Source organism: Carassius carassius, chromosome 1 (assembly GCF_963082965.1).
Source record: "Carassius carassius chromosome 1, fCarCar2.1, whole genome shotgun sequence".
Classification (NCBI taxonomy): domain Eukaryota; kingdom Metazoa; phylum Chordata; class Actinopteri; order Cypriniformes; family Cyprinidae; genus Carassius; species Carassius carassius.
In genome coordinates this window covers 50,544,648-50,566,559 of record NC_081755.1, presented here as the reverse complement: position 1 = coordinate 50,566,559, position 21,912 = coordinate 50,544,648, and the positions used below count along the sequence as shown (strand labels likewise).

General features: G+C 40.6%; 3 protein-coding genes across 3 annotated transcripts in view; all 3 read right to left on the bottom strand.

Moving 5' to 3' along the window:
* Positions 1 to 18,941, bottom strand: part of LOC132097645 (antho-RFamide neuropeptides type 2-like) — a 69,876-nt gene extending 50,935 nt beyond the window's left edge. The window contains exons 1-2 of the mRNA XM_059503536.1: positions 18,085 to 18,941; positions 183 to 277 (exon numbers count right to left, since the gene is read on the bottom strand). Of these exons, the coding sequence (XP_059359519.1) occupies positions 183 to 277; positions 18,085 to 18,673 (684 nt within the window). The 5' untranslated portion in view covers positions 18,674 to 18,941. The remainder of the gene's footprint in view (positions 1 to 182; positions 278 to 18,084) is intronic.
* LOC132159410 (zinc finger protein 501-like) overlaps positions 1 to 21,912 on the bottom strand; it is a 531,393-nt gene that overhangs the window by 232,122 nt on the left and 277,359 nt on the right. The gene's annotated exons all lie outside the window — the stretch shown is intronic.
* Positions 1 to 21,912, bottom strand: part of LOC132157170 (zinc finger protein 883-like) — a 499,035-nt gene that overhangs the window by 278,905 nt on the left and 198,218 nt on the right. The window lies entirely within an intron of this gene.

The following is a 21,912-nucleotide window of genomic DNA, read 5'->3' as shown; positions in this document are numbered from 1 at the left end:
ATGTGATCCTTAAGATTTCTGTTACATGCGAAAGTGTTTCCACACTGAGAGCAGCTGAAAGGGTTTTCTGATGAGTGTGTTACCAAATGTTTCTTAAGGTATGATTTCAGTCTAAAACTCCTTCCACACTGAGAGCAGCTGAAAGGCCTCTTGACTTCTGTTGTTTTAATGTTGCAACTCACTGATTTTTCTTCATTGACATCATGATAGTTCTGATCCTGATATTTCTCATCCACCTCTTTCAGATCTCGTCTTTCTTCTTTCATTTTCATCAGGCCTAAAATTAAATCATAATAAAGTTGAAAATTAATTGAAACGTAAAAAAGCATAAAATATTTGTGTACAGACAAAAGCTAAGTCAAAACTTTCCCTTTTTAACACAGATCCATGAAAATCTCAAAACACTGTATTATGCCTCCATGCCAGTAGATGGCGATATCATTTTGTAAAGAAACACAACAGATTTTTTTTTTTTACAGAAACAGACCAACAAAGCACCACCTCTGTCACAGTTTTCTGTCTTTCTGTCACTGTCTTCTGTGAGTGTTGTGTTTGTTTGGTGCCATGTGCTTTTGTCCCGTCTCTTTTCTTATCTTTCTTATTTTGTTACCTCATCATTGTTTTAGTTGCTACACCTGTGTTTCTCCCTTGTTCCCGGACTCATTTACCTTCACTCTGCACACCTGTCTCTCAATCACACACACAGCTGTTGCTCGTTGTTAAAGTTTTAATTCTAATTATATATATATATATATATATATATATATTAGGGATGAAAAATGTCGGTTATTTCAATGATCGATTGTAGTTTAAATAAACAATCAATTAATCGATTAATCGTTAACCATAATGCTGCAAAATGAATTATAGGCAGCAGTCACCGGCATGACAGGATGTGTAAAAGCCACACACACACACACACACACACACAAAACGCGTTCTCACCTGAATTAATGGGGTTTTCGTCTGAATAAAATGCTAGTACGTTTGAGATCATTTACTTTGTTGACTGTTTTCGGCACGGAGAACGCTAAACGAGCCTCTCTAAATGGTTTTGTGGTGCTCGTTGTCGTATTTTAGAACACAATTGCAATGTTTTCAACGGGCATTATGGCATTCAAAATAAAATTCTCCCAAACGTAACTGTGGCGCGTGTGAATGCGCGGTGCAGTAAGTGAACCGCTTCCATCGGCGCAGCTGCAGCAAACCACTGCTGCTCACATTAATTTGATCCTGCTGTATTCTGTTCTAGAAAATATCAGATTTTGAATTGTTTCGTTCCGGTAGGCCTAGCCTATTTGTTTTTAAGAATCCGGCACACAGTGCATTAGATCGTGACCGTGCGTGCGTGCGTGCGTGCATACGAGGACGAGCGAGCACGGCTTGATTATTTGGGGATTACTGCTCATGTCTCACGCCTGTTTCACACATACTCCATCTGCTGTGCATATGCGTTGCGTATTTTTTTACGCACCCATGTTAATGGATTTCACCGTTCACACTGCATGCGGTTGCGGTCTGTCAGTGCATTCCAGGAACAGTGCGTCTGCTGCAGTGCATCAACCGAGTCTATTTTTGTGAATTAAAGTGACAGCGCATTGTTCGTGGTAAAGAATGAACATGGATTGACATGAAAATGCAGTAATTTCACAAAAAATTTATACTAATTAAATCCTACTGTGTTTCACACGCAACACATGGGTTTTTGGCTAGGTTTAAAACAAGAAAAAGTGCACTTTTAGATAAACAAGGAAAACAATATACATAATTCACTTTTATGGAGGCAAAAAAACCTAAGTTCAAAGACTTGTGTGATTGTTTGTAATAAAGATTTAAATGCAAAAGGCACAAGACTGTTCCTGACAGAAGTGTTTTTATTTTAAATATTTGCGATATCCTTACAAGAAAAGTTGGCTAATTGTGGTGTTTAAATGTTTTGCCGCTTGCTCGAACAGCTTATTATACAAACCTAGAAGTCAAAGTCCTTTGTGAAAGCACGATGAGTCTGTGCTGCTTGCACCACATACGAAACACACACGGACTGCACACGCACTACTGACGGAGTATGTGTGAAACAGGCGTCATTCGGCACAAATCAAAATGTTTCCATATTTGCAATGTATTTGAATGTTAAACTATTATTTATAATGTAAACTACTTACACATTCGCACATAGACGGAAAAGATGATCCTCTTCGTATGAGCAAAAACGTCATTGGCATAACAGCAGAGTGGACCGGTATACTACGGTCTATTTAAACTGACCAGTGTAACCTTTTAAATGTTTAGTTGACTGTATTTTATTTTTACAATGAACAGACTGCAATGTACATTTGAATCGCTAGGATATATGAGTGCTCCAGACTCCAGCGCGATCGAAACATAAAAAAAAAAAAATTATGTGGCTTTTTTTCTGGTTTACCGGTTTCTTTTCCTAAATCTTCACAGTCTTACCCTCTAATTTAGCAGATTTATTTTATCTATCACTTTTAATAAAATCTTTTACTGCGTGTGGTAAACATGGGAAGTGAAATTAAAGAATTAGTTTGATTAATTAATTTGTTCCCTTATTTCAGTTAAATCATGGGTGAAACATGGACAATTGCCACAAATTAACAAGTCGTAGGAATTAATAGTCTATATGTCATGTGTCCCGCAGCCCTGCAAAGTGCAGTTATCTGATGAAATTACTTACTACATTTCTATTACTTTTCATGTTGAAGAACTTTTGTGTTGTTTCTATTTTAATGTACTTTTAAAGTTTAAATCACATTAAAAGCTTAATAAGTAAATTGTGAATTAATGATGATACATTTATATACGGTCACCGACACTCACAGCCGCTCGCACGTGTTCTGTGTATGAGCCGCACGCAGCCCAATATTACATCGGTTAACCGACCATCGACAGCCTTAATCGATTGCATCTCTAATAGACAATTAACCGATAATTAATTAACCGTTTAAATCCCTAATATATATATAGAGATAGATAGAGAGAGAGAGAGAGAGAGAGAGAGAGAGATACGTATACATATATATTAGGGATGCACTGATATGAACATTTTGACTGATACCGATAACCGATAATTTTTTAAATATGCAAGCCGATAACTGATATGTTGGCGGATAAATCTAAATCCACATTTTAACATAATTTTTGAGGCCCCGATTACCAAAAAAGTCTTATCATTAAAACCCTCTGGAGTCGATTAACACGTATATGCGTGATGAGGCATTTTCTCCTGATAACCCCAAAAGAAAATTAAATTACACTTTCAGTTTTGATCGTACAGATAAAAGCAATACATCAATTGAATCTGTAAAGGGTATATTTTTATTTGTATACAGACAAAATAACAAAACTTTGTGCATTTAAATAAAGATAACAAATGAGGTGTGCTGTCTGCAGCCTTTGTCTGCGCTGATCTTCATTTAGAAACACATCATTAAAATGAACTGTAACTAAGTGAATACTCAACGAAGAGACATGAGAGATATATCTATAGAGAGCTTGACATGTGTACTTTTAAACTAAACAAGTGCAGCCGAAAACAAATATTCTATGATCAAGTAATCCATATGAAAACCAAGCGATGTCCAGTCTTTCAGATCTCCCTTCATTATCTTCTAATGCGACTATGCCCACGCGCTGAACGCTATTGAGATTATGTTTCACTGAAGCACGCGGCTTGAATACGCCCACACATCAGAAAACAAAGCAGTGACATTGATCTTCATTTTACTGTTTCCTTCACGAGGAATAAGAGAGGAATAAGACCTAATTCACCCCAAGAAGATGTGATGAGGAGTACCTCAGGATTTGAGATTTCCTCAGAAAAAAACAATGAAGCGCTTTATTCAGCAGAGATGAATATTGTGATTATTAAATTTAAATATTTAATATTTTATGGGATAATTAAATATATTCTAAACTACAAACATAAAAATATATATATATATATTTATTTTGTCCTCACATTCTGTCTTGTAACTCTTCCCTCTCAGTTACGCACCTGACTGAAAGGCTCATTATGCAGCTCATTATGCAGGCCTTTGTCTTCTCAGGTGTAAATCACAACATAATGCACGATAGTTCATGCCCACTCGCATAGACCATTTCTACACAAAAAGTATCTTAGAAAATTTAAATCAATATATTGTTTTCTGTGAGTGAGTAAAACAAGATAATTTTCACATAATTGAGAAAGAAAAATTCTAGGCTACAAGCTCCAGTTCTCAAAAATCCCAGGAACCAATGTTCTTTATGTGTTTTAGGGCCTTATTCAAGTGATTTACAAGTATTAGTATTTCGCTAACCACGCATACACATTTTCTCTCCTGAGACCACAAAAACATGAGATGCAGTGGGATAGGAAACAAGAACCCACCTTAAAGTCTCGAGATATTGTAACCTTCACACACAAGCTGAGAGAGTTAGCTCTGGGGTTCAAAGTAAATCATTCACCAGCCCGAACTGTCACTGGAGCAAACTTAAAGTTCTTTATTTGTCATAAAGCAGGGTTCAGGGTAAAGGGGAGAAAACTTGAACTTAGGTACTTCTTCTCTCTCAGGTTGCTCCTTTCTGCATCAATTTACTTCTGGAAAAGAGGCAGAAGAGGTGTAGTATTAGTCAAGGAGATTCGCTTTACTCACGCCATCAATCAAGCCTCTATCTTCAAGAGGGTAGTTGGGCTGGCTGGGCTTGAATGCATCCAACACTGAGTCTGTCCTCTTCCCCCTTCTTCTCCCCCTACTGTGGCTTCTTTGTTCACTTTTATGCGATTACTAATTGGGCCCAACAGCCTGCAGCTGAGGCTGCCTGTCAGAGGGGAATGCTGCACACCTGTGTTAGAGCTGTCCTTGGTCCTGAACACCAATGTTTCACCCAGACCTTGTGTCCTTTGATGGTGCTCTCCATGGTGCTGCAGGTGACTGTGCTGCGTTGTGATGGACGGTTTCCTTCTGGCCACCACATACCCCCTTTTCCAGCTCCAAACTCCTATTTGGAGCGCCGCCCAAGAGCAGTCATGCCTTCTGGACATGGCATCAGCATTCGCATGAGAACTCCCAGCCCGGTGTTCTACCTTAAACTGGAAGTCCTGCAACTGAAGAAACCAGAAAGTGATTCTTGCATTTTTCCCTTTGTTTTGAGACATCCATTTTAGGGGAGCATGATCAGTTATTAAAACAAATTTTCGACCCAACAGGTAATACCTCAATTTTTCAGTAGCCCATTTTACCGCAAGACACTCCTTTTTGATTGTGGCATAATTCTTCTCATGGGGCAGCAACTTACGGCTAATAAACATGACGGGGTGTTCCATGCCATCCTGCAACTGAGACAGTACTGCTCCAACCCCTACTTCAGAGGCATCTGTTTGTAGAACAAACGGTTTGTTGAAGTTTGGGGCTTGGAGGACTGGTTCACAACAGAGGGACTGCTTGAGTTCAATGAAGGCCCGTTCTGCTTCTTTGGTCCAGCTCACCTGGTTTGGGAGGTACTTGCGGGTCAACTCCGTTAGGGGGGCTGCTTTTGTGGCGAAGTTAGGTATGAATATTCGGTAGTAACCAAGAAGCCCCAGGAAGGTTCTCACCGGTTTCTTGGTTTGAGGTCGGGGCCAGGTAAGTATGGTGCCAATTTTCTTAGGTTGGGGTTTCACATTTCCTCTCCCAACCGTGTTCCCTAGATAGCTGGCCTCCTCTTGGGCGAGTGAACACTTGCCCGGATTTGCTGTAAGAGCTGCCGACCGTAATGCTTGTAATACAGCCTCTAGATGGTGAAGATGCTCCTCCCAACTCCTGTCATGGATAACAATGTCGTCGATGTATGCAGCAGCATATTGCCGGTGGGGACGGAGGACTCTATCCATGAGTCTTTGAAACGTGGCTGGTACCCCGTGGACCCCAAAAGGAAGAACCCGGTATTGAAAGGTCCCCTCAGGAGTGCAGAAGGCGGTTTTTGGTTTGGCTTGGGGGGTTAGAGGTACTTGCCAGTACCCTTTGGTCAAGTCAAGGGTTGTGATAAAACGTGCAGGGCCCAGTCGCTCGATTAATTCATCGATACTTGGCATAGGGTAGGTATCGAACTGGGAAACTTCATTCGGTTTTCTGTAATCATTACAGAATCATATACTCCCATCTGGTTTGGGTACGAGGACGATAGGACTGGACCACGCACTTTGGGACTCCTCTATAACACCTAGGTCAAGCATTTTCTTTACTTCGGTCCGGATGGCTTCCCGTTTTGCTTCTGGGATCCTGTAGGGTCGCAGCCTAACTACCTTCCCTGGTTCAGTTATTATATCATGGGCTATAAGGGAGGTCCGTCCAGGCAGATCCGAGAAGATGTCACGGTTTTGCCACACAAGTTCACGTAACTCCTGCTTTTGCCTAGGGGAGAACTGGTTACCCATCTTTACCTGCGGGGTTATAGGAGAAGTGACACTGGCTGTGAGCACATTGCTTGCAGGCGCGATAGGTTCATGCCACATTTTCAGAAGGTTTATATGGTAGATTTGCTGGCTTTTCCTTCGGCCTGGTTGGCGTACTCTGTAGTTGACCGGCCCCACCCGCTCTACAATCTCATAGGGTCCCTGCCACTTGGCCAGGAACTTGCACTCGTTGGATGGTACTAGTACTAATACCTTTTCTCCGGGGTGAAAATCTCTTATCTTGGCTCCCCTGTTGTATATTTTGGCCTGTTGTTGTTGGGCCTGTTGCATGTGTTCCCTTACTATCGGCCAGATCTTTGCCATTCGGTCGTGCATCTGTTCAACATGCTCAATGACGGTGCGGTGTGGTGATGGTTGCTGTTCCCAACTCTCTTTAGCGAGGTCCAGAATCCCTCGAGGTCGTCGGCCGTAGAGGAGTTCAAAGGGCGAGAAACCAGTGGAGCTTTGTGGGACCTCTCGAATAGAGAACAAGACATATGGTAACAGATGATCCCAATTTTTGCCGTCAATGTCAATCACTTTCTTTAACATGTGTTTAAGGGTTTTGTTAAACCTCTCTACCAGCCCATCAGTCTGGGGGTGGTATATGGAGGTTTTGATTTGTTTTACCTTCAATTGCCGGCAGGTCTCTTTCATAACCGTAGACATGAAGCAAGAACCTTGGTCAGTAAGGATGTCGTTATCGATCCCCACCCAGCTGAAGAGTTGGACCAGTTCTCTGGCGACGGCCTTTGAGGTGGCTGATCGGAGAGGTATGGCCTCTGGGAATCGGGTGGCATAGTCAAGGATGACTAGAAGGTACCGGTGTCCCCGGTTTGATTTTGGCAGCGGTCCCACAATGTCCAGTGCAATCCTGCTGAAAGGGGTCTTAATGATTGGTAGAGGAATAAGGGGGTTTCGGTAGGTTACCTTGGGGCTGTTGAGTTGACATTCAGGACAGTGACGACAATATTCTTCTACCGCCTTTTTAACCCCGGGCCAATAGAAACGCGTGAGGATCCTTTCATAGGTCTTCTCTGTCCCCAAATGGCCCCCCAGCAGGTGAGTGTGGGCGAGATATAACACTTTAGTGGCGTATGGCTTGGGGACCAGCAACTGATTTATAGTTTCACCCCTTCGCTGATCCACTCTATACAACAATCTGTTTTTGATCATAAAATGTGGATAAGTGAGTCTACTCACCCCAACTTGTGGCTGGCCCTCAATCACCTGGGCATTTCCCCACGCTCGGCTCAGTACTGGGTCTTGCAGTTGAGCGGTGCCGAACCATCCCAGCCTTTCAAATTGGAGGATTTCTGCCGGGGGAAATTCAGAGAATACTTCATGGGATTATATATCGTCCCGAATCTGTACACCTTCGGGTCTTCTGAAGCAGTGGCGTCAGAGTGATGCTCCACACCTCTATTACTATTGTGGGGCTCTTCATGGCTGGTTGCATCTGCATCTGTGGTCCCTGCATTGGTTAGAAAAACGCAGTGAGTGGATAGACGGTCTCTTCTTCTGCACCGAGTAGGTTTCCTCCCCTCTGTAGCTCGGCTTGTCCAGTAGGCAGAAAAGGCTTGACAATCTCGGCCCACAAGGACAGGGACTGGCAGGTGATCGACGACCCCTGCTCGTACTCTGAACTGCCCCCGTGGGGTGACCATGTTTAATTCTGCAGTGGGGTAGTTTCTGGTGTCCCCATGAATACAGGAAACGGAGATCTCTTTTCCCATGAGAGGCCCTGCAAATTCCGGCCGGACTAGTGTTACCATACTGCCTGAGTCTATAAGTGCTTCTGTGTCTTTGCCCCCAATCTTAACAGCGACTTTAGGGGCGGCCGTCCCCTCATGAGCCCAACAGGTGGTAAGAAAATGGCATGGGAACCTGGATTCCGAGGTACTGGCGGTGGGCATCGGCTCCTCTCGGCCTGGGCAATCCCGGGCCAGGTGTCCCTCCCTCCCACACGTAAAGCATCGGAATGGAGCAGGATTTCGTAGAGGCCTCTCATCTTTCCAGTTTCCTTGGGTTTTTAGGAGTCCGGCTTGGACCACGTCGGGGTGCTTCCTAGGAGGTTCTCGCTCTTGTCTAGGTTTCCAAGAGAGGTTTTTGGGTACTTCAGGTTTCATCAAGCTCACAGTCACCTGATGGTTTTCTAGGAGTGCAATCAAGGCATCTACACTTGGTGGTCCCTGTTGAGCCACATATTTTTTTGCATCTGTAGGCAGGCCACGTGTGCACCGATCAATCACCACCCTTTCTACCGCAGGTGTCCCCTCTCCTTCGTCTAGCCAGCTTCTTACCATCCAGGACTGACCTCTTGACCACTTCATAGTTTGTTGCCTCATGAACGGTGAGGTCACAGCAGGCCTTCTGGGCTTCCCCAGTTAGCAGAGGGAGTATCAGGTTTGCCCAGTCTGCCCTGGGCCATCTCTCTCTTTGGGCAGTTTTTTCAAAAAGGTCCTCTTCACTGTCTGAATCCCAGGCGAGGCTCAACTCATGCCCGCATTCTCCACCATATGTAACCTTCACACACAAGCTGAGAGAGTTAGCTCTGGGGTTCAAAGTAAATCATTCTCCAGGCCGAACTGTCACTGGAGCAAACTTAAAGTTCTTTATTTGTCATAAAGCAGGGCTCAGGGTAAAGGGGAGAAAACTTGAACTTAGGTACTTCTCTCTCAGGTTGCTCCTTTCTGCATCAATTTACTTCTGGAAAAGAGGCAGAAGAGGTGTAGCATTAGTCAAGGAGATTCGCTTTACTCACGCCGTCAATCAAGCCTCTATCTTCAAGAGGGTAGTTGGGCTGGCTGGGCTTGAATGCATCCAACACTGAGTCTGTCCTCTTCCCCTTCTTCTCCCCCTACTGTGGCTTCTTTGTTCACTTTTATGTGATTCCTAATTGTGCCCAACAGCCTGCAGCTGAGGCTGCCTGTCAGAGGGGAATGCTGCAAACCTGTGTTAGAGCTGTCCTTGGTCCTGAACACCACTGTTTCACCCAGACCTTGTGATCTCTGATGGTGCTCTCCATGGTGCTGCAGGTGACTGTGCTGCGTTGTGATGGACTGTTTCCTTCTGGCCACCACAATATGTTTTTAAAAAGTTGAACTTTAATTTTACATGGCTTTCTAAACATGTGGCTCTCTTGTGCGAGACGTGAGTCTAACGGTGTCCCTCTAGAAAATGTGTGAAATATGTGTTCTGTTTGAACGGTTTGGTTTCAGTTTTGATGTAGACAAGATCTTCTCCACATTGATGTTCACTTTTTTTCTAGTGGCTTCAACTAAATAGAACAGGCCCAGTTCTACAGCGGTTCTTGAGGGTGCTAAGCACCCCCAAACAAAGCACCCTCAGGTAAAATTATTCATAGCATATTCATTTTCACCATCAATAAAAATATAGACTTCTGCACACACAAATCAGCTAACTTTGATCTATCAAAAAAACTATCGTTATAATCACTGAAGCTGTCTACACTGTGAAATGAATCCCTTACATTATATCTGCCCTTTGTTGTTTATGATGAGAGAATCTGCAGAATTCAGTCTCCGAACATGCGCGCATTCAACAAAGCTGATGAGTTTCAGTTTTCAGACTCTTCTGTGCCTCTGATTGGCTATTGCATTCCTAAGCTCAACAGAATCGTAATAGACTTAATTTGTTTGTGCAGGGGCATTTTTGTCCAATTTAGTGCCAATTTAGTCCCAATTTACTGCTTAGAGAGGCAAAGCAGTTCTGCTGTGGCTTTATTTGGAACTATTTTCTTTGGGAAATAGAACAGAAAAGGCAGTAACCTATTGTGTCTGTAAGTTAAGCTACTTATATTAACTTCTTGTTTAGGCAAACGCAGTATAAAAATCATCATTCCATTTGCAGTCGTGCTGATATTTGGGGGAAAACCAGCACTCTTCGTGTGATATTGCTAAACCATATGGTTAATAAAAGAAAGAAAAAATCATACAGGGGAGGAGAATTTTAACCCCATTATCTTGCTATCACACAGCAAAACTTGTAGTCTAAATGCACACAGTAGATTAACCTATGAGGTAGGGCTGGGCGATATGGGGCAAAAAATATATCTCGATATATTTTGCTATATCTCGATATACGATATATATCTCGATATCTTTACAGGAAAAATAACCCCCCAAAAACTACTGCAAAAACAAATTATGCCAAATACAAGTCTTTTTTTATTAAAGTGCAAAGAGGTTCATGTAAGAACAAAGTGCTTCTGCAACATAAAAAAATAAATCTCTGCATACAAAATAATAATTTAACTGTAAAATAAAGGAAGAAATATAACTTATTGCCTTTTCATTCAAAAATATAACAACTAACTTGAGGTAGGCCGTGCATACAGGAATAAAGTGCAGGGATTTAAAAAAAATCCCTGGTAACATAAATAATAATAATTTAAATATAAAATAAAATAAATACATATTGCCTTTTCGTTCAAAAATAAAACAACTCAACCTCATCTTTGCATTAACTGTTGTAGCTATCAACAAATAGCCAAAAAACTAGTTTGTGTAACTCTTTTACATTTTAATATTTTGAGCAAGGAATACCAATCTGTCTACTGTGTCAGGATTCAGTGCAGCCCTTTGACAAGTAACTATATTTCCACTGCAGCTGAAGATCCTTTCAGACGGACTGCTAGTGGCAGGCACACAGAGGTACTTTTTTGCAAGGGTGCTCAGTGCTGGATAGGCAACCTCATGTTCCTGCCACCATTGTAGTGGATCTGCCTCACTCTCCAAACATGCAGACTGTAAATAGCTTGACAGCTCATTCTCAATGGACTCGCGAGGTGTGAATGAAGAGTAAGGGGTTGCATCTTGGACAAAGAAGCTGGCTAGTGTTTTTTTCTTTTTAGCAATGGGGGGCACAGGATCTGCTATGGCACTCACTTGTGCGGACTGAGGCACAGCTTTGTCAACACCTGCAGAGGCAGAGCTCTCCTGATCACCCAGCAAACTCTGTGCTTCGCAGATGACCCTCTCTTTCAATGCAACCAGTTTCCCACTGCTGACATATTTCCCCCGAAACCGTGGGTCTATAAAGGAAGCAATGTCCAGCAAGTCACTGGTAGAGGGCTCTGAATACTTCTCATTTAAGTAAGTCAGGATGGTGTGTTTGATGGACTTTGTTAGCTCACTGTCACCTTCCTCAGGAGCAAGGAGGCTGCTGTTAAAGAGCTGGAGCACAGGTCTTACATAGGAGAGTGTCACATACTCCTCGCCTGACAAAGCGTCAGTGAAGTCATGCAGGGGCTTCAGTGCTCTTTGGATGGCCTCTAGCACCTCTATGTCTTGCCAGGTAAGAACCAGAGGTCTTGTTTTCTTGTCAGCAGACAGGACTTTGGCAAGAGCCCTTTCCTGCTCAAGGACGCGTTCTATCATTTGTAGACGTGATCCCCACCGTGTGGTGGACTCCGTACTGAGCTGATGAGCTGGTAAATTCATCTGTGCCTGCACTTCGGCCAGCTCCCTCCGCTTTTTCCAGCTGTAGGAGAATGCGCTCACAGTTTTCTTGCAGAGAGAAATGGCCCGTGTGATACGAGGGTCTTGCATTCCATGACCTGTAACACAGTAAAAGCAAAAATGAAATATTGTTTTAAAATGTAGTTTAATAGCTCAAGACATGAATTATCTCTTAATTTTGTGACTGTATAAGTATAGTTTCTTTTTAATTTGTAATAAAGTTATTATTTTGACATTTACCTTTTTAATTATTTTGCAATACACTGTTTTTTTTAAAAAAGACCAGATTATTTGCCAGTCCCTTCAACCCAACCAAACATTTCACACCGAAAACACTGAAAAAAAATATTCATTGAATTTAATAAAAACATTATGGTAAGTGATTGCACACAATTGATTTTAGCTTAATTTAAACAAATGTTATAAGTTGAACTGTTAAACGTTAACGTAATGCATTTGTTAAAATGTAGCTTAAATCAATTGTGCAACCACTTACCATAAAGAAATTGATTACAAAAACATTTTCAGTGTACATGTGTACTGTGCGCGCGCACACACACACAGACACATGCACGCACGCACGCACGCACGCCCATGTAAGACCAGGTATATTCCACTCACCAATCGCCAAATGTAGTCTGTGACCAAAACATTGCATCCTCTGCCAGTTGTTGTTTTGGACTGCGCAGACGATATTCGCTCCGTTGTCAGTGGTGATGGCCACGGGTCCATTTGGATTTAACATCCAGGTTGTTGTTACGTCTCTGAGGGCCTCTGCGATATTTTCCCCTGTGTGATCTTGTGGGAAATATGTGGTTTGAAGGCATGCACTTTTAATCTTCCAGTCCAAAATATAATGTATGGTGACGCACATGTAAGGCTCGCATGTCCTGCTGCTCCACATGTCTGTAGTCAGGGCATAGTCAGTAACCTTCTCTAATTCGGAAGCAAGACGCTCTCTCTCCGTAGTGTACAGTCGTGGGAGTTCTTGTCTCGCAAAGTAATGCCGACTAGGTAAACTGTATCTCGGATCAAGTGTTTTTAGCATGCTTATAAAGCCACGTTGTTCAACGATGGAAATGGGTGCCATGTCCACCGCTATATGAAATGCCACGGACTTTGTGATGCTACACCACCTTGCGCTCTTTCTTTCATATTCTACACTCCGCGTTAGAGCATTGTGTAGTGTTATCTGTGTAGTGTGTGGAGTGTTGCCAGTGGGTTTAGTGGCCGGGATCCTTAATCTGTTGCACTCCTCGTAAGCGAGTTTGTGTCTTGTCTGCAGATGGTGGAACAGGTTTGTGGTGCTAGAAGCTTTGGTTGGAACCAACTTGCGGCATTCACGGCAGTATACCTCGGTTTGCTGTTCGTCCGACGCCTTAAACCCGAAGTATCTCCATATAATGGAGCCATTTGTCCTTTTTTTTGAGACGAATTCTGGATCTGTAGCCTGCGGGCTGATTGTGGGCGCCGCCATGTTAAATCAAATGAGACAACACGCGAGGGGAGGGGGAACAAAAGCAAGGGAGCGGGGGGCGAGCGGGAGCGAGCGAGCACAGCACAGAGAATGCAAACAAGCAAAGTGGCGTAATCAAAATTAAATATAAACAATATATCGATATATACGATATGTCAAAATCCATATCGAGTTAAAAAAATATCTCGATATATCGTAAATATCGAGATATCGCCCACCCCTACTATGAGGCTTTTTTTTTTGACAGCCCTAGGCCCGGTTGCATATAATCCCTTAAACACATCCCTTAGCAAAGGGAAACTGTTAAGTTTTTCACAACAGCGACCAAGGTTTTGCCATTAAAAAATTGACTGTTGCCATGGTCACATTATTTTTTTAATGCAGATAGCGGTGTACGTTTTCACAGAAAAAAATATAACATGGATAAGGAAAACAAAAAAGAAAAACCAAATATGAAAGAGAGTGACCAGACGATAAGAAAACTCAAATCGATAATTCACTCAAACCTGAAAATTCTGAAAATGTGTTTACTCACCATCGTGTCTAGAGCTTGACCGATATTGGATTTTTCCCGATAACGATAGCTAGGTTGGACCACACTGGCCAATACAGATTAATTAACCGATAGTTTTTCAAATGGATACTGAAAAAAAATAAACTAAACTAGTGCTTTATTTACAAAAAATAAAAAAAAGTTATAATAATAACAGTAAAAGTAATAGTAAATGTTGAAATTACCACACTCTAATAGGGCCCTATGAAATCGGTTTAATTTTTTCCTAAATTCCATTTTATTTATTTCCAAATTCTGTTATTTAATTTTTCTGGATTCAGTTTTTTCCATTTTAATTTTACTCCACTCCTTTTTAATTGTTAAATTAAAGTTTATTAATCATAAAGTCTAATTTAATAAAATCATGAAACTTACACATTTTCAAATAAGTTTAATAAAAATTACATGATTAGGGGCCTATGAAATGTTTTATTGTTCCTCACCATATTTTTTTTATTGTTATCAAATTCTGTTTTAGCATGTCTAATTATTTGAACACATGAAACAACTTAATTTATTTATTTTTTCTTAAAGAAGCCTAATGGTTTTTTCCCCTCAAAAATTCTGTATGTATTTACATTTTTATTGTCATCAAATCAAGACATGAAAAATTAATTTTATTTGTCTTTTAATTACTTAAAATTAAGCAAACTTTTTTTGGCAAACAAGGGAGATTTACTATTAAAATTAAAACATGGAAGAAATGTGTGATTAAAAATAAATGTTTGTTTCATTTTAGTAGTAGTAAAAGGCTATGTACATTCTGCTGAACAATAGACTTCAAATGACAGGTTGCAAAATAAATGAAAACCTTTACACTTCTGTGCATGTGATATGATGCATTTGCTCAAATCAAACGGTCAGATGCGTGTCTAAATACACAGGACGTGCTGTCAGTGACTTCAGCCACTAGAGGCCACTCTCGCACTGTACAATGAAAACAGAGCCTTCTCAGCCGCTCCAGCAACAGACCCAACCTGGGAAAAGCTGTAACTTAAATACAATAAACTCAAGATTGCAGCAATTTATGGTTTATATGTGTTTTTCCAAGTCATCTCCAGGTAATATGTATGACAATACAATAAGAAAATATTGAATATCAATTTGCTCTCGAGTGTGATGCACTGACGTTTTCGCTAATTATGAGCCTTATGTAAGTTGATCATTGTTTTTATGTGAATAGATGCTTTATTTAAAATCTGTTTAACATATAAAGCGGGCGATCATGACTTGTAGTAAACTTGTGTAACACTTGACATTTTCCAACCCTTATGTTATCTAGGGCTGCTCCGATCACGATCGGCCGATCGTTAATCGCATCTCGTCGGTAAAGCTGGTTCTAATCAGCGGTAAATTCCCTCAGGTGCGTGATTTCACAGAGCAGCTGTTACTACACAGAGCCGTTGTTAACTGAGAAGATGCGCAAATAAATGCTGAAAATTAACGTGGATTTGCGTGTAGTAACAGCTGCTTTATGTGAAATCAAGCACCTGATGAAATTTACCGCTGATTAGACAACCAGCTTTACTGGAGATGCGCCTTAACTATCGGCCGATCGTGATCGGAGCAGCCCTAATGTTATCTTTAAGAAAATGACAGTTAAGTGGTTTTGTGCAACAGTTATTGGGTTTTAAGGGATACTTAAGAGAAATTCTAAAGCTTTATGACGTTTCACCTAAAGAAACCCTTAAGTGTTATTTTCAGCAACACACTTAAGTTTAAGGGAAATTTTAATGTAGGACTTATTATTAAATAAAAACCGGCCCCTAATGCTTAAATAATGGAAACAAGTTACTGGACAACATAACTTATGTGTAAATAAAATATGTAAAATGATAAGATAAGCCTTCTGCAGTTCAGGTAAATAAAGGCCCCAGCTTATATTTGAGGAATTACCATAAGTTACTTTTATTATTAAATTAAAATTACAATTCATTTGCTTCAAAACAATTTCATTTCATTGATTTCATTGTTTTAAAAATGTCATTTAAAACAGGTCTATTATAGCCTACAATGAATAGGCATATAGCCTAAATAAATTGTTACACTTCAGTACACTTCTTTATAATATTATCTTTATGACATTCCCAATTATGGTTATTAATGTTGTGTATTGCTGTTCAAGCTGCGCGTGCTGAAGCTGAAGAGCTGAATGCTCTCTTGGCTCTTCCAGCAAAACAACTGCTGTGTAAATGCATCATATCACATGAACAGGATTGTTCATCGGCCAGCCAATATATCGGGCTGATTTTTGAGGGTTTAATGTGTATCGGCATCGGCCGATACGTGGCTGCTGCGTTCGCCGATAGTTTTTTCCCGCCATTATTTACAGACAGGCGTCCACAGGCAGCTCTGTGTTGCTGGAGATGCTGTAGTTCACACTGCCCCTCCCCCACTAGCAGAGTGCTGGAAGTCTGCTCTTGTACGTTTAAACTTTCAAAGCATTGTTTAACTGTTTGACTTAGCTGAAATATTGTAATACACTTTGAAAGTGGAAACACGTTGCTCTATATGTGCGTGCAACTACAGCTAAGAAAGTTTGTGGGTCAAAATGGAAAACGCGAATGCCGAATGCCTCGTCTATAAAACTGCTTGCCATTGAATTTAGGGAGCTGCAAATAGCTAAGTTGTAGGCTATCCATATGCATACAGCAGCTGTTACGAACACTGGCCATAGGATTAAATAATGCAGAGTTGCCGACATTGTTCCGTGATTCCAAGGTATCTGTTTTATTCAGCAACCAACTGGCTGAGGTTTGGACGCGTGCTAATTAAAGAAGCGACGCGGTTGCGTCGACAGACGCCACGGGAGCGCAAGCACTTGTGAAAAGGAGAAAGCATTTTTAGACACAATATGTGAACGGCCCCAAAGTCATAATAAACTAATCTATTTGGTTTAAAATAGTTTTTGTTTTGTTTAAAATGAAGATCATGATTACATATATCAAAATACTAATTTGAATCATTAATTCAAACACGTTTAAAATTAATTATCTCATTCATAAATTCCTGTTTAACCGGTGGGAAATTTTCCTCACCACGGCAACCCTAAAATACAGTAATTGTTTTTGAAGATTGTAACAATAAACACGTAAGGGATGCGCTGAATGAAAGCACATTCACTCTCTGACAGCAGATGGAGCTAAACTACAGAAAATGTCCTTACCCTGGAAACTCCTTAAATAAACCAGCTGGATTACTTTCTGAAACATATTTAAATAATTTTTCAGATTTGTGTATTTGCTATGATGTTCATAACAGTGCCAAATACTTAAGTATTAAGACTTAATAGGTTATTTTAATCTGGACTACAACGTGCCATAGATAAAGTTTGAAACGTTTAGATTTTTTATTGTTAATTCATACTTTACATCAGGGCTTCATTTTTAGCATAAGTTAATTAATTGGTTAGCAAACTGCCAATGACAAATTCTTCTGAACATTCATTAATCTTAGGTATTCCAATATTTAATAACACGTTGTTAAAATGTAAAGTTGCAACTGTATTATTTAATGAGCTAACATGCACTATGACTTGTATTTTTTTTTTAACAAAGATTAATAACTTCTTTAGCAAATGTAGCTATTGTGAATGTTAATGGTTAACTAATGAGATTGTAAAGTGATACCTATGGGTCTTTATAGTTTATACTTTAATCTGTGCAAAACTTTTAACTTTATTTTTCTTTGTTTTATTTTATTTAAATGTTCAGTTATTTTAGTTATTAGAAAAATTTTATTTAACCTATTATATTATACTATATTTTGAGCACTTTTTAAAACTAAACTTCAATACTGTGATAATACCGTTTACAGTGATAAAAGCATGAGCAATTAATCGCAACAGGAAAATTTTATATCGGCATATCCCTACCCACAAGACATTAACTATGGCATTGTAAACATAATTGGTATTCATTACTGGACTTCGTTTTGTAGTGAGAGGTAAATTTACAGACGGTCCCTAAAGCAACCTAGGCGAATATCCAGCGAATATCCAACCTAAAACTTTACCGCGCTGAACTTTGAAACAGGGGTTTAAGAAATTTTAATGATAGTCAAGGTCTTATTTTTATACAAATGATCTGTGAATGTACCACATTTGTCTTTAACGACTGTTTGAAGAATAAATACCCACCTCCTTGTTCCTTGTGTTTTATTCTCCATGTTTCGGGTTCTTCGTGTTTTATTCTCCATGTTTCGGGTTCCTCGTGTTTTATTCTCCAGGTTTCTGGTTCCTCGTGTTTTATTCTCAGGGTTTCTGGTTCCTCGTGTTTTATTCTCCAGGTTTCTGGTTCCTCGTGTTTTATTCTCCAGGTTTCTGGTTCCTCGTGTTTTATTCTCCAGGTTTCTGGTTCCTCGTGTTTTATTCTCCAGGTTTCTGGTTCTTCTTGTTTTATTCTCCAGGTTTCTGGTTCCTCGTGTTTTATTCTCCAGGTTTCTGGTTCCTCGTGTTTTATTCTCCAGGTTTCTGGTTCTTCTTGTTTTATTCTCCAGGTTTCTGGTTCCTCGTGTTTTATTCTCCAGGTTTCTGGTTCCTCGTGTTTTATTCTCCATGTTTCAGGTTCCTCGTGTTTTATTCTCCAGGTTTCTGGTTCCTCGTGTTTTATTCTCCAGGTTTCTGGTTCCTCTTGTTTTATTCTCCAGGTTTCTGGTTCCTCGTGTTTTATTCTCCAGGTTTCTGGTTCACTCGTGTTCTCTTCACTCTCTTCTTTAACATACACCATCTTCACAGCAGCAGATCTCAGTCCAGATGATACTTCTCCAGATATTTCCTACTTGATTCTAAACTTAGTCACGATTGTGAGGATGAGAAAATAACAGTATTTTTCTCTTAAATTAAAATAAATAAATAAATAAATAATGTCTAACCCTTTGTATTAATGCAGCATCCTGACAAAATAACAACAGATCGCGCAGTGAAACTAATCTTCTTCGTCTGAGGTTTAATGGTGTTTGGCAAACAAACAAATGTGTTTAGCGCCACCCGCTGGATTGGAGAGCAGTGTTGCCATCTTTGAAAGTAGCTTTTTTTATTATTATAACCAGGGAGCAAGAAAACAATATACATAAAAAAAAAAAAAATCAATTTTTACAGCTCTCTTATTGGAAGAGTAGGAAATCAAATACAAATACAGTTTTAAATCTTCCAGAAAAAGATTAAAGAAAGCCTTACATTTACAATATATTTGTGAACAAAATATTTGGCAAAACAAGACAAAATAAGATTGAGTAAATAAAAAAATAAAAAAAACAGATTTTTCTCTTTTAAAAATGTATATAACCCAAAATAACATTTTCATATTTCAAGGAAGTGTCAGAAATTATACCAAAAAAAAAAAACTAAAAAATGTTTTTTCCACAGATTCTTAGTATACTCACAATTGTTACATCCCACATTTATTCTATGGGTAAATGTGGACATAACAAAAGGTAAAAATATCTTAAGAGCATTAATCAGAGTCCTGCCCCAGCACCACAAGCACTTGTCCAGAAAAAGGTTTTATCTCCCAGCTTGTGGAACAAATAAAAGAAAAAAGGAAGCAATAGCTTCTGGAGAGGATAAGGGAAAAATAATAAACAAAAAGACAAACTGGAGCAGTTTACCTCCTGCCAGGCAGATTGTGTAGGAGGAGTCAAGAAGAAACAAGAAAAGAAGAAAAAAAAACACATTAAAAGAGAATATAAATCAATAAAGACTTAGTCTCTGTGATGTTTCAATAAAGCAACTTAGTTTCCTCAAAGTCTGAGCTTTATTAACATCGAACTTTTGACTGTACATGCAAGCACAATGTGACTAGTCTAAGGAACTGGTAGGCTCAAGTTCCTCTTAGTGTCTGCAACTCCACTCTTAGAAAACACTAGGTCGTCATCAGGTGTCGTCGATTTCGTCGGAGTACTCCAGTTTCAGATTGGACGAGGTAAGACCGTGGTGATTCACACTTTCTGAGAATAGTCCCGGATCTTATCCAACCTCTTTCAGCATCCAGCTTGACTGCAACAGGAGTTCCAGGTGGAATCTCATGTAATGTTCTAACACTGTTTCTTTTGTTTTAATACTTCCTGTAGGTCCTTTTTGCCTTTTGATCAGACTTTCTCACTCGACGCAGATCGGGCCATTCAGGTCGCAGCTGTTACTCCAATGTGGGAACTGTAGTTCTTGTTTGTCTTCCCATCATCAGCTGTGCTGGACTTACGCCTGTAGCTTGAAGGGGTATGGATCTGTAGCTCATCAACTCGATGAATGGATCAGACTGTTTCAGAATCCTTTTAGCGGTTTGCACTGCCCTTTCAGCTTCTCCATTTGACTGGGCATAATAAGGGCTTGAAGTAATGTGCTTAAAATCATAATCTCTAGCAAAATCTTTGAAAGCACTTCCACAAAACTGTGGGCCATTGTCAGTAAAGAGAACGTTGGGACAGCCCCATCGTGCAAACATGTTCTTCAAGCAAGCACGTGCTGTTTCACCTGACACGTTTTGAAGGTGAGCAATCTCAATAAATCTTGAAAAATAGTCCACGACTACCAAGTAATGTTGCTTATTCACTTCACAGATATCAGCACCAATTCTCTCCCATGGACGGTCAGGCAGTGGAGTGGTTAAAAGTGGCTCCTTCCTTTGGGTAGGTCTTGATTCCAGACAGTCCTTGCAGCTGATAACTAGATTCTGGATTTCCTGACTTAAGCCTGGCCACCACACACTACATCTGGCTCTCTCTCTACATTTCACAATGCCTTGGTGACCACTGTGCAATCTTTGCAGTATGTCAGACCTCATATTTAATTTATAATTATGATCCTGTCATCATAAAGCACAAGGTCCTGGAAAATTGACAAGTGATGACGTGCACTGTAGTATGACTTCAAGAATTGAGGGACATTAGCTGCATACCTGGGCCAGCCATCAGTCACATACTGCTTTATCTTTTGTAGCTCTAAATCCATCTCTGTCTCTCTTTTCACAGATTCCAGCTTTGTGGGAGAAATTGGCCATGCACCACTGACTGCATTCTCATATGCTTCCACTTCTTGCACTAATTCAGAAACCACTGATGAAATGGTTGGCTGAGGGTGTCGTGAAAACATATCAGTGACCACCAGTTGTTTGCCAGGTACATATTGTGCGACAGGATTATAACGCATCATCCGCAGCAACAGCCTTTGACATCTCAGGGGAACTGAATCAAGATCCTTTGCATTGTTCAGAGGAATCAGTGGCTTATGGTCGGTTTGCAGGATGAAACTTTCCAATCCATACAAAAACCGTGAGAATTTTTCACAGGACCACACGGCCGCCAGGCACTCTTTTTCGATCTGGGCGTACCTTTTTTAAGCATCGGTCAGCACCCTGGAACAGTAAGCCACTGGTTTCAGATTTCCATCATGGTCCTGCAGCAAAACGCCCCCCAGACCATAGCTGCTCGCATCTGCGCTGACGACTGTGGGCTTTGTGACATCGTAGAATGCTAGCACAGGAGCTTTTGTGATTAGGCGTTTCACATTTTCAAAGGCCTCATCTTGTACAGCACCCCAGTACCAAACTACATCTCGTTTCAACAGCTCATTGAGAGGTCGAATATGCTCTGAGAGATGAGGAACATACCTTCCCAGGTAATGAATTATTCCTAGCATTCTCCGTAGCTCTGAAACGTTCTTTGGCTTTTCAAGGTGAGTGATAGCTTCGATTTTGGCTGTGTCTGGGCGGATGCCCTCCTTGTCTATGACATGTCCCAAGTACCGGAGTTGGCTCTGACGTAACAGGCATTTTTCCGTGTTCAGCTTGAGACCAGCCTGGTCAATGGCTTCCAGAGCCCTCTGCAGTCGCTGCTCGTGTTCCTCTGGAGTGTTGCTAAATACTAAAATATCGTCCATAAAAACTGCAACTCCTTCCAGGTCTTTTAGGATGACTGACATTTCCCGTTGAAAGATTTCGGGCGCGCTGGTGATCCCAAACGGTAGCCTGCG